The sequence below is a fragment of the Taurulus bubalis genome (genome assembly GCF_910589615.1).
Source record: "Taurulus bubalis genome assembly, chromosome: 17".
Lineage (NCBI taxonomy): Eukaryota > Metazoa > Chordata > Actinopteri > Perciformes > Cottidae > Taurulus > Taurulus bubalis.
In genome coordinates, this window is record NC_136605.1 from 7,057,404 (window position 1) to 7,071,015 (window position 13,612).

The window sequence follows — 13,612 nt, forward strand, 5'->3', positions numbered from 1 at the left end:
TCTCCAATAATCTATTTCTCCCTCAATCTCCTTCTCAGTTTCATTTTCACACCTAAGTATGCCCCACACGTATTTTCACACACACATACACACACACGCCAACACAAAGATCAATACCCCCAAGTACATTTAAGTTGTTAAAGTCTAAAGTAGTACAACCTGCAAAAGAAGTCCGCTGAGAGCAGTTGAGAGGCACTGGGCTCCTCTGGAGCCGAGCGGGTACAAAGCACCATCTTCGACCCCCAGAGGTTTGGACCCGACCAGGCCGGGACCGGTGGTCAGACGCACCACTGCTGATGACAGGTCAGCATCAAGGAGAGCTTGCAGCAACCTCAGGTAGCTGACTGGAAAGAGAGAGTGAGAGAAAGAGAGAAGGGGAAGAAACGAAGACTGGTTAATGTCTGCAGGGAGGAGATGAAATGCCTAAACACACAGGAGAGAGCAGGAGGAAGATGAAAAGAAAAAAAAAGTGAAGGGCAAGGCCACAAGAGAAACAGGTGCATGGTAGAACCGTAAGGTGGGGAAGTGAAAAGTTTGAAATAAAAAATAAGAAAGATGTTAAAAGCAAGAAGCAGAGGGAATACAATGAGGCAGAGGGAACCGTTGAAAGGAACTGAGGGACATTTGAACTGATATGTGACAGAGAGAGATGGAGCGTGTGAGGCAGTGAGAGACAGGGTTGAAGGAAGGTCAGAAAGACTGACGGACCAAAGTCGTGATGGAGATAAAGAGAGAGACACGGCCGGAGTGATTGCTAAAACACAGAGGGATCCAAACTGAGGGCTGCCAGCCATTTGAATGGCACTAATGCCATGTACACTGAGATTAGAGCTCTCTGAGGGAGGGAGGACTCAATTAGTGGCAGCAGAAGAGAGGGAGGAGACACAGCATAGAGATAGAGAGGGAGGGAGGGATGGCTGGAGGCTGAGTGAGGAGAGGGAGAAAGAAAGAGAGAGGGAGCCGATACATCACAGCAAACCCTGACAGGCCACTTATCCGGCTGACAGTCACAGACACAGGAGCAGCAGGGATGATCTGTCTCCGAGTGGTGAAGCGAGATGTGGGCCACTTAATATAACTAAAGTGTGTGAAATTCATGCTCAGCGTTTGGTTTACTCCTCTGAGGATAAAGCATGAACAAACAGACACTCTACCTGTGCTGGAGGAGTACGGGGAAACCAATTGGAAGTGAACCTCATTAGTCCACCCTAAAGCTTACACAGTATATGGACAGTTGCTGCAATAATCGGGGGATGCCAGCCAAGCTCCAATTCCTAACTCTACTGACGTGTCTGGTTTCACAAACCCTCTAATGTCTGCAATTGCCCTGGACAGAGTAAAATAGAGAAGAACACAAATACAGAAAGGATCAAGCTGAGAAGAGACTAGGAGAATGCAGAAAACTGGGAGGACAAAAACTAAATGGTTGGGGGGAGAAGAGAAACGGGAGGCGAGCACACGACCCCTTCAGTGCTCTCAGGTTACACACACTTGCTTTAAGCAACGCATTTGCATTGCTGACGAACTCTTTTGGTACCGACTGTCAGTCTTTTTAAAAAACAATCATCAAATTAGAAATCAGAGTTTGTTACCCAGCAAGAGATTGTCTGTGTTTCTTTTGCGAACAAGGAGTCGCTGCACAACAGTGTCCAGACTCCAGCTGACGCTCTTTGGGACCTTACATAATGGAGAAAAAGAGAGAAAGAACAAGAGAGAGACGGGAGATCAGAACGATAACTAATTAAAACATATCATTGCCAGTTAGAATGTGTTAACTCTGCAGTGCCAGGAGAGAGCAGAGAAGAAAGTGCATTGTTTTGTACCACATGCCAGCTGTGATGAGTATCGAACAGATCCAAATAGTGTTTTGTATTCTGTGTTCAGATCTGAGTCTATGCTCCATTTGCTGCATGTTCAATGTCTCGCCCTTGATCGTGTTAAGTTCTCTACGGAAGTTGTGATAAGAGCAGAGCTGCGCTGTACTGTGTACCTGAGCAGAGTGAACGCGCTGCAAGGTAATGAGGGAGGACAGGAGTAGATGGCTGCAGCACAGCAGGGCTGAAGGAGGACAGGCTGATGGAGCAGAGGAGGAGGAGGAGGAGAGCAGAGTCTGCAGCTGGTCCATCAGTCCACTGTTGGAGAGCAGCACGGAGACAGCTGGGGAGGACAAAGCACTATGTCATCACACTTTGATGGGATTTGCACTTGGATGTGTGTGTGTGTGTGAGAGAGAGAATAGCAGTTGGTCTGGATGACTGCATGGTGACACACTGCACTGCAGGCAACCACACACACACATACATTTCTGTGAAACATTACAAATTGATAAACTTGTTACATTTAAAACACACTCGGGCACAATCACACGCGCGCAGGCACACATTCACACATTCACCCACTCACTCGCACATCATGTGCACATCATGTGCACACGTCTTTTGGTTTGACTTAATATACAAGCAGCAGTTGAAAGAACTTCTAGCCTGAGGCTGAAGTAACTAAAGTATCTGTAAACTCACCACTAGTGATGAAGAAGCAGATGGTGAATGCAGGTAGCCTCCAGCAGAAGCGGTAAAGCAATGCTTTGGGCATAATTAGCTTTGCTTCCCAAAGGCATGCTATGCTCCCTCTCTGGCCGCTAGCCTCGCCTTATTTACTACAAACCAGCTCATTGCTGCTGACCTCTGATGAGTTGTATTTCTTAATTAATTAGCTTGTAACAAAATCAATGGCATCAAATAATTGATGTATTGGTGTAATTGGTGCCTTGATTCTGCCTGTTGATTGCAGCTCACTGTAAATTATTCCATCATATAAATTATCTCCAACTGTGAAGTTATTTCTTCTGTATTTTGGCTCGTTGGTTCTAATTTTGCATCGGCTTTGTAGGTTTCAGCAGGAGGGATTTTTTTGTTGGTATAATGAATTATTTAGCCCTGATCTGGTATTTTTCTAGTATGTGCAAAAATAAAAAATAAACTGATAGTGTCCACCCTTCTGGGAGTGTGTGTGTGTGTGTGTGTTTGAGATCTCTGATCTCTACTGACCCTGTTACTGTGTGGGTGAGTGTATGTTTCTGTGTGCATGTGTGGTTTTGTCTATGCGATACACGTATTCATGTTTAGCAAGGCCACAACATAACACTGAGCTCTTGTCGGGATCTTGTGCAAATGTGTGAGAAGCTCTCCGACTTGATGGTGTAACTGTAAGTGTACAAGACAATGTGCCACTACGTATTTACAGCAGGTGTCAGCGTGTTTACTTTTTCCTTCCTCTGTGTCTCAATAGTGCACGCTTGTCAAGGTCAGCTTCTCGCCTCTGATAAAACTGGGCAAAAAAAGGGACATATTTGAGCAGAGATACAGAAAGAAAGAGGTAGTGGGTGAAGAGGGAGGGAGTAAAAAACAAACGAGGAGATAAAGAGACAAGAAGAAAAGTGTCTCTAACCTCTGTCGGTGCAGTGTGCTGGGGACAGACTCAGGCAGCAGTACAGGTAGCTGAGGGCAGGTAGCAGGCTCTCTGTGTCGGTAGGCTTCAACCTCCCTGCTATATTACTCACTGGAACACACACACACACACACACTCAAGTCTGATGCCTCACTTGGTATTTGATCTGCAGTGCTCTTAAAAAGACGAGAGAGACACACTGAGACACGATATGACAGACACAAAAATGACAAACATGTCCTGCCTGTCACGTCTCCTGCCGGTCGGTAAAGACTGAATTAATCTGATCTGCCAGTGCAAATATGAAGCTGGAAAATGTAACTACCCACACAAAATGACTTCCACTAATGCAATCAAAACACAAAGTCACAGAGGGATCAGGCCGTGTTGACACCAAGGCAAGAAGAAATGCAGATGTGATTCTAATCATAATACGCTGAGAGTTATAAATTGCCAGACGAAATGTCTCGTAAATTCTGAACAGCATTTTCATTTGCAGATCAGCAGCGAGCACTCCCTTGTTGATGAGGGTATTAAATAAAGAATGAGTGATGCCTCCACTTAGAAAGGAATATAGGTGAATATGGAGGGAGGTGAGATGAACTCGGCAGCAAAACAGACGTGCTGAATGGAGAGCTGTGTCTTAGTGCTGTGGCTAGATGATTGTGTGTCTGTGTAGCAGTTGAGTGCCTGTGCGAGTGAGGAACATACTGAAGGGTGTTTAAGTAGTCTGTGTTCACAACAGCAGAGCACTCTATGCATTGCGTGTGTTGTTAGTGAGTGCCTTTGCGTGACAGACAACATCTGTGTGCGTGTCTGGCTGTGAAGTAGCAAACATCTTCTGCCTCAAACGTAGGGTGCGTGCGAGCCTTACATGTAAACAATGGGTTTGTGTTTTGCGAACAGATGAGGTCTGTGGGGAGTTTCCCTCAGTGTGACCGGCCAGCAGCACCTTTTGAACTCACCGTGATAGAGCAGCTTGAAGTGCACTCCATCCATCTTACTGTAAGTGGAAGAGGAAGGCAGGTCACTGGCCTGCATCGCACAAAGCAGCTTCAGCACCAGAGGGAGTGAGTTCACTGCTAAACAAAGAGAGAAAGTAACAGAGTACGACAGTAAGCATAAACGTGAAGGAGATCAAAGAGAGACAGAGACTGATTACATGTACATGAAAGTAAAAAGTATGTGAGAGTGCTGCAGGGGAGAGAGAAGGCGAACTTAAAAGGGACAGTGAGGTGAATGAATAGAGTCAACAGAAGAGAATCTTGCAGGGTACGAACAAGGTGTAGCATCAAGAAGAGTCAAGAAGAAGTAAGCACATCTTTGCCAGAAATATAACAAAATAGCATGCACATTTTAAATGACAATATTCTGGCTCTGAATCCAGATCAGGTTGAGGGAATACAAACGGAGTGAAAGGAGAGAAGTAGGCTGCAGGAAGATCAGGCATTTCTTTCACACTGTAGTGCATCACATTAAAATGTCTCCCCTTGGAATGCCTCTGCATTAGAGGCTCGTCTAAAGTATATATTAATGCAAATTACAGTGGGCTGAACTGGAGCGCATGCACGGATAACGGCCTGTAATCCCCTGCGGGCCTGTGATGAGCAGAAAGCAGGCAGAGGCTAACCACAGCAACAGTTTCTGAATCCCCAGCTGGCACCCTGGTGTCGTGCCCTTCAGCTGTGCTCATTAACCTGGTCAAGTATGCAGACATAATAATACCATCTGGCAGACACCTCGACCAATAGCAACAGAAATGCATGAATGGATTGCACAGCATGTCTGGGAATTGAACCCCATCAGGAGCGTTCAAACCTGACCTTATTTGGACAAGACAGTATTTAAAATATACTTTTTAGAAGGTTTCATTTTACAAGTTTCACCACATCTCCTTATTAGTATATAATCATTAACTTTCAGGGTAGCTTGTATAGTGATGTCATGATCATCACTGTATTATCATTTGACTAAACTGTTGTCAAATGTATGATTCAGAAGAAACTCATTATTGTGATCTCTTTACAAGAGTTTTGTCTGATGTTTGACGATGCCACAGATGCTGTCGCAGACTGTAAACATGGAAACAGACCGTAAACATGTACACTGTCTCTTTTATGAGACAATTTAACAAATACTGCACATTACTAACAAAACACAACAGGTTGCAATCGTCCAACTCAATCAATGTCTTCCAAAATGTGCATTTCCCCTGCTTAGTTTATACTATCTGAATACTGAAATGTAGGAATAAAACTATTGAAACAAAGCTGGACACTGTTTTCTTCTGAATTATACACAAGAATACAAAACCAGTATATGATAGCAACCTCCTGCAAACAGATACTACCGTCTGTTCAAACTAAATCAATAACATGCACTTTAATGCAAGGGAGTCAGCTAGATAAACAAGTCTCTTATTTCCCACAGTCTGTACTGACAGAAGATGCTGGGAGGATTCGTCTTAACGGGAGATTAATGGTTCTTCCCTTCCAACATTAATCAGAAGTGACAAGTGTTCTGGGACCGGTTTTCCATTTCAATTTAAAAACAACCAAGTTCCAAGGAAGACTTTGTGATTACACTTAGGTTAAACCAAGTTTTCCTGGCAAAACAGCTCAAATAAATAACACCAGCACATGCCACATTTGCTCCCTATAAATGGCCCGTAGTGCTATGACATTTAGTAGTATTAGCATTCTTACTTGGTGATCGATGAACTGTCCTTTAGCTCAACTACAAGTTCACTCCAATATGAACTCTGTTGTGTCTGAACAGTGTAAGAGGGTGAATAGTTACTGTACGCTTTTGTGACCGGCATGAGCCCACCTTTAATTATGTCTTCATTAATTAATTCTAACTTGAACAGTTGTTCGCACCATCAGAAAGAAAATGTTGGCACAGAGAATGACCCAACAAACATAAATCAACATAGGTATTCTTTTAAATATACAACATGTGGGAATAATTAAACTAAGAGCTTTCCATTATGTTGCAAAAGAAAATTGTGCCCAATGGAGCTATTAATCCATGCACATGACTTTATAGATGTTTTACTGCTGTGTCTGGCCATTGTTATTTTCATATCATTATTCAATTGCCGTCTATCATTTGTAGGTTTACTCAGATCAAGTTTGTGGAGTTGAGCATTAATATATGTTTACATGATAATTGGAGGATTAAAAAAAAAGCATTCCGATAATCTTGATTTCTAATTATAAAATGAGAAATTTAAAGCGTGCAACAGACTACCACATTCTCATTTCAGCACATTAATTACCAATTAATGTGCTGAAATTCGACAAATTTCCTTAATGCAATTTACATGCTTTTGGTCTGCCATTGGAAATAAAGCAGCCACCAGCCAAATGCTGGTAAAATATGCGAGTGGCTGCTAGATTTGCTTCACTCACCAGCCCAAAAACCGAGTTACCTATTGAGTGGCAGTTTGATTTTGGATTCCACCAAAAAAGTTAAATTGCAATACTATTTCAGTGGCAATTTCCAATCCTACTGTCACACATATTATATTTATTGCCAGCATTTCTACTGGGGACAGGGTTGACATGCAAAAGGTTCTTCCAGTCTCTTCAGCCTCTTTTTTTCACCTGCCAGCAATGTGTCTAGTACTTACAGCCAGGCATGAGGTCCAAACTCTAAAATCTATCAAGTAGCAAAACTTGGCACCTCATACAAATGTGAATATTGTCACACTACAGTGCATCATTATTTCTAGTATCTTCCATTATTGAAAATCTCATCTCATCCATTTCAATGAACTTGAGCTACGGCTCTGCAAAGGTTTTTACTTCAAAATACGTTTTCTCTGGGGATGCTCCAATACTTCTAAAGATAAATATATTCTGTGTGTTTATGTCTCTTACCCTGTGCAGTGGGTCCCCGTCCAAGCCCGTGGCCCATGTTCTCCACGCTGAGCCTCTGTAATGCCTGCAGCAGGGCTGGCCTAAGATCGGCACACAAGTCAGCCTCATAGTCTCTTTGACCACGGATAAGAATTTCCAGCACTTCTAGGGCTCGCCTCGACAGTGTGGCCTCCCTGGTGCAGACCATGTCCTGCAGTCAGTCAGACAGACAGTCAGTCAGTCAGACAGACAGTCAGACAGACGCATGCTTGAACACAGATTGATTGAGGATATCTTTGTGTACCAATGTTGTCCGAACATTGAAGCGGCACCGAATACAGGTTAAAGACAAATATGAGTTCTCCACAAACTATGAGACCCACGTCTTATTACCGCTTTAGATTGCTACACATAAGGCAGCATTTAAAAAGTATCTGCACTGTATAGTGGCTAACTTAAATACTCTCACCAGGAGGGTCAGTATGACAGCTGGGTACTTCTCAATCAGAGTCAGCAGCTCCATAGTTTCCGTGTCTGGCTCCTGATCCTGTGTTTCGTCTGCATGGCTTTCTCCCTTCTCCTGAATGGTCTTCTGTGCCGAGTGATGAAATCCAACCACTTATCATTAATGCATATTCGTGAGAGTTCAAAGGGAATTTAAAAAACACATACTATAATGCAACTCTAACAGTTACTCTGTTAAAGTGAAATTAAAGCTTGGTTGGGTAAAATTGGGATTAAGCAATTTATTTTAATTAGCCAACCAAAAAACCCAGCCGAGGGTTGTCATTGGCAAACACCCTTCAGGCCTCCCTCCTCAGCAGATCCCCCAAAATGATCACAATGAACATAAAACTAAAATGTCTGCAATTGTTAGTAATAACAGCTGACAAGCTAGCAGCTTGTGATGGACTCTGGTGACGTTCAATGAGTGCACAGGCAGGCGGACAGGCACAGCATTTGATTTATTGTTCGGGATGTAAAGAGAATTTATACAAAAATAACAAAAACTAATTCTAAAATACATTACTCAACCTAGCTTTAAATTGTGAAACACGGCACACTGAGTCGGTTTCCTGCTTCTGTGTCACATGGGTTTCACCACTGCCCCGTCTCTTTAGGAGACTGGCGTCAGGTCCCGAGTCTATTGACTCCAATGAGTGAACGTGAACACAGATTATGACCGATTCTTTCCCCCCAGTCACCAAAGTAACTTTTGAGAGCCATTTTTCAAAAGCTGTAACATCAGTTGAAGTGTAGAGTATTTCTTAATTTAAAGAAAGGTTTTTCTAAAAAGGAAAGGATGTTTTTGCTCTTCCTCCGACTCACGTCGGTATTTGTTTGACTGACAGATGGTTCATTAAATCACCTGCTATGTATACCTTCCCTTTTCTAAACTGTTTCCAATGACTGCTTCACAAATGTGTAACAAACCATGTGGCGGGTCAGAAAACTTGTGAGTCTGAGGTAGAAGAGAAACACTTGTCCCCTTACCACGGTCCGCTCTGTATCTCTGTGCTGAGCTTGCTTGGTCAACCAAAGTTCCAGGACCAGGGGCCCATATTTCTCTGCTAGATCTGGATATCGCCAGATGAAGTGGAGGAGTGCAGGATGGTGAATGTAGAGGGAGGGGAAGCTTTGGCGGGAGGAGAGTGCCTTGCTGATGCAGTTCAAAGAAGCCTTGAGTGGGTTGGTAAAGAAAGATTGAATAAGCTACAGCACTTTCTTTGTGATGAGCATACTAACACAAGTTTAAAGTTGGCACTTTTGAAAAAGAATTAAATCCAAAATGTGAGACTGCTTCTAAAACCCCACTGAGGCCGAGCCGTCAGTCACAGCAGGAAGTCTCCTGTAATCTAGTGCTTATACATGTCCATCGTATATACTCTTCAGCAGTGTGAGAAATACCCGTTGGCAATCGGCAGGTCACCCGACTTAGTGCTCCAGTGTGATGCTGAAGTCTCACACACACACACACACACACACACACACACACACACACACACACACACACACACACACACACACACACACACACTTTAGCTTGTTCAGCTTTTAAGAGCTCTGGTCTGGCTACTTGTTTTACTGTTCCACTCAGCGTAAAGGACAAATTTCCCTTGCCATTTGAAATCTCTTATCCTCTGTATCATTGCCATGTGTCGGGGCGAACATTCCATTAAAATTATGTCAAATGACAAAGTGACAAATTATTATAATTTTTTTGATATTCTAGAGACACCCCCAAAACCTTTGCTGTTGTGTTGAGGCTTTCAGGGTTTCAATCAAGTGTTTCGGACACTGCTATTAAGAATTATTTTTGAAAAACGTAATTTGTCCTGTAGCTATAATTTGTCTTGAAAGCTATAATTAATGTTAGTTGCTGCTGAATCACGTACAGCAGAATATGGACTTTGCATCAAAAGATGAATATGAGCTGTCAGGCTTTGACTCTGGGTAAAGTGTGTCCTTCATATTCACGGTTTCCAAATTAAACCACGCAGAACTTGAGCTCCAGTACACGCTGTTCTCGTTCTCTGTGCACAGGAAAAAAACAACGCTTTGAACATCTTCATCTTAATGAAATCCTTCATGTGCTTGTATTAAACCTCTGTCGCTAGTTACGTCTCAAGGATTTCACTTTGTTAGGATGACTAAATGGACAGAACATTAAATAGAATAATGTAAAACTGAGGCACAAACTGAGTACTTGGAAACTTGGTTAGACCAAGATAACAGTGCAGCTGTTCTTATTGAAGCAACACCTCCCAACTTCAGTTTCATGAGTGAAACAAGAACGCATAAGAAAGGAGGTGGAGTTGCTATTTTATATAATGAGTCTCTTCAATGCAAGCAGATGTCTTTTGGTCATTCTACTTCCTTTGAATATGTGGCTCTCAATTCCACGCAAGTTTTATTCCTCAACATTTACAGACCACCTAAATACTGTCCAACCTTCTTTGATGAGTTTACTGAACTGCTGTCTATAATCTGTATTGATTTTGATTGTGTTGTCATTGTTGGTGATTTTAATATCCATGTTGATAATCCCCAGGACAGAGGGTCTATAGAGCTATGTGGTGTCCTTGATAACTATGATCTGACTCAGCATGTAACAGGTCCCACACATAACAAGGGGCACACTCTAGACCTAATCATCACCAAAGGTCTGGACATTTCCAAGGTTGCTGTGACGGATGTTGCACTCTCTGAGCATTCCTGTGTTTTCTTTGAGAGTGCAATCTCCCTGCACACAAATGTCCAAACCAAGGTTGTGACAAAGCGTTACATCACTGAAAACACCAGTGAATTATTTATTCAGAAGTTCTGCTCCACACCAGGCCTCTCTTGCATCTCAGTCAATGAGCTTGTGGATGGCTTCAATTCTAAAGTTAAAAAAGTTATTGACGCCATTGCACCCACTAAGGTGAAGGTTGTCTCGGGTAAGAAAAGATCCCCTTGGAGAAATGCCACGCTGGTCAGAATAGAGAAAAGAGAGTGTCGGAAAGCTGAACGCAGGTTGCGAAAAACTAATCTCCAGGTTCACTGTGGTATCTATAAAGAGAGACTTCACAATTATAATTTGGAACTTAGAAATGCAAGACAGGCCTTCTTCTCTGACATCATAACCAAAAACAAAAACAATACACGCGCCTTATTTGCTACCGTGGACAGGCTAACAAACCCTCCGGTGTCGGTAACGGCTACGCTCCAATCCACCTGGGCATGCAATCAATTTGCCTCCTATTTTGCTGATAAAATTCAGAAAATTAAACAAGCAGTCGGTGGCTCCACACCAACCACAGGATATGTGTTGTCCCCATCTTTAAATAGCATCCATTCAAATATCATGACACAATTTCACTCAATTAACCAAAGAAGCCTAGAAGACATTATACAACATCTGAACACATCCTCCTGCTGCTTGGATATTCTACCAACACACTTTTTCAAAAATATTTCACACTGCATGACCGCTGATCTTTTACAAATTGTAAACACATCCCTTCTATCAGGTGTCTTCCCACAAGCCCTAAAAACTGCAGTTATTAAACCACTTCTAAAGAAGGCTAGTTTAGACCCCGAAATAATGAAAAACTATAGACCAATATCAAACCTCCCATTCTTAAGTAAAATAATGGAAAAAGCGGTTTTTCAACAGCTGAACAACTTCTTGGCCGAAAATAACTGTTTTGATGTCTTCCAGTCCGGCTTTCGTCAGCACCACAGTACTGAAACTGCTCTTGTTAAGGTTTTCAACGACATCCACTTAAACACAGACAGTGGCAGAATCTCAGTCTTAGTATTACTGGATCTCAGTGCTGCATTCGACACGGTTGATCATGACATACTACTAGACAGACTGAAAGTCTGGGTAGGACTCTCTGGCACAGCACTTAACTGGTTTGAATCCTACTTGAAGGACCGACAATACTTTGTGTCGGTAGCTAATTACACATCAGAGCTGACTAGGATGACATGTGGTGTTCCCCAAGGTTCAATACTGGGGCCTCTTCTGTTCAACATCTACATGCTTCCACTGGCTCAGATTATGAAAAACAACAAAGTGTGTTATCATAATTATGCAGATGACACACAACTCTACATAACTATATCACCAGGGGACTATAGTCCCATACAAGGGCTGGCTAAATGCATTGAAGAAATCAATAACTGGATGTGCCAGATTTTTCTTCAATTAAATCAAGATAAAACAGAAGTAATTGTTTTTGGTCCCAAGGATGAACGATTGAAAGTCAGCGCTCAGCTTCAATCACTAATGTTAAAAACCTCAAACCAAGCCAGAAATCTAGGTGTAGTTATGGATTCAGACCTCAACCTGAACAGCCATATCAAGACAATTACAAAATCAGCCTACTACCACCTGAAGAATATATCAAGGGTTAGAGGACTTATATCTCAACAGGATCTGGAGAAACTTGTCCATGCATTTATCTTCAGTAGACTTGACTACTGTAACGGTGTGTTCACAGGCCTCTGTAAAAAGTCAATCAGAAAGCTGCAGCTGATTCAGAACGCTGCAGCTCGAGTCCTCACTAAGACCAGGAAAGTGGATCACATCACTCCAGTTCTGAGGTCTTTGCACTGGCTCCCTGTCAAACAAAGAATTGACTTTAAAATCCTGCTGCTGGTTTATAAAGCACTGAATGGTTTAGGGCCTAAGTATGTTTGTGATCTGCTGCTACCTTATGAACCATCCCGGCCACTCAGGTCGTCTGGAACGGGTCTACTTTCTGTTCCAAGAGTCAGAACTAAACATGGAGAAGCAGCGTTCAGCTTTTCTGCTCCACATATCTGGAACAAGGTCCCTGAAAGCTGCAGGTCTGCTGAGACCCTCAGCTCCTTTCAGTCCACATTGAAGACTTTTCTGTTTGCTGCTGCCTTTAACTGAACCAGATTCAATTACTGCATCTCACTACTGCATTTTATTTCTTAAACTGCACTGCAACTTTTATTCAACTTTTATTTTTTAAGTTGCTTTTTCTACTTTTATTTTGTTTTTTGACTGTTTTAATGTTTTCTTAACTGTCTTTAAATCTGCATTATGTTTTGATGCTTTTAATGGTTTTATGTGAAGCACTTTGAATCGCCTTGTTGTTGAAATGTGCTATACAAATAAACTTGCCTTGCCTTACTTTCCACCAAAGTTTTAAATATTCTGTTGTAAAAAGGTATCTCCCAGGTATGGACATGTACTGAAAAGCCTCAAAAACAGTTTAAACTTTTCTTTAACTATACCTGGATACTGCGTATCTACTATACTTTTGTAAGTGACAGTGTGTTTCGGTTTCTGTGCAGCGAGCGAACCAATCATAGCTACCCCGTCGAGGTCGGGGCTCTTGTCCTGCGTCCTTGCCAGCAGGTAGAGAGCAGAGCGGAGCGCGGAGCGAGGAAGGGCACAGCTGCCCTGCGCCTGCACTGAATGCAACAGCCACGTCACACTGGAGAACACGGTCTGGTCTGGGAGGAGTCTGGATGAACACACACACACACACACACACACAATAATGAGGACAGTAACAAGTTGTGGTGGCGGGGCGGGGTTATGCACAGGTGCAGAGGGAGAGAGGGGGGGAGCGATTCAGAGAACAGGTGCTGGGATGAGGGATAATCAGGCTCATTTGGGTGCAATTGGTGTCTGTGTCTCTCCCGGTTTAAAAACCAGCAGTAGCGAAGGAGGAGGGGTGCGACGCAGCTGACTGGAGAGCAGTGAGCCGAGGCGACGGCGCGACAGGACCCGAAACCAGCAGGCAGGTGCGCTCAGGGGCGAGGCCGAGAGCGTA

General features: G+C 43.0%; 1 protein-coding gene across 1 annotated transcript in view; it reads right to left on the reverse strand.

Annotated features, from left to right (window-relative positions):
* Nucleotides 1-13,612, reverse strand: part of mei1 (meiotic double-stranded break formation protein 1) — a gene marked incomplete at both ends in the record, with an annotated part of 51,509 nt that overhangs the window by 9,186 nt on the left and 28,711 nt on the right. Inside the window, 9 exons of the mRNA XM_079233549.1 lie at nt 160-344; nt 1,593-1,677; nt 1,991-2,157; nt 3,448-3,558; nt 4,413-4,529; nt 7,332-7,521; nt 7,780-7,884; nt 8,808-8,990; nt 13,150-13,300. Of these exons, the coding sequence (XP_079089675.1) occupies nt 160-344; nt 1,593-1,677; nt 1,991-2,157; nt 3,448-3,558; nt 4,413-4,529; nt 7,332-7,521; nt 7,780-7,884; nt 8,808-8,990; nt 13,150-13,300 (1,294 nt within the window). The remainder of the gene's footprint in view (nt 1-159; nt 345-1,592; nt 1,678-1,990; nt 2,158-3,447; nt 3,559-4,412; nt 4,530-7,331; nt 7,522-7,779; nt 7,885-8,807; nt 8,991-13,149; nt 13,301-13,612) is intronic.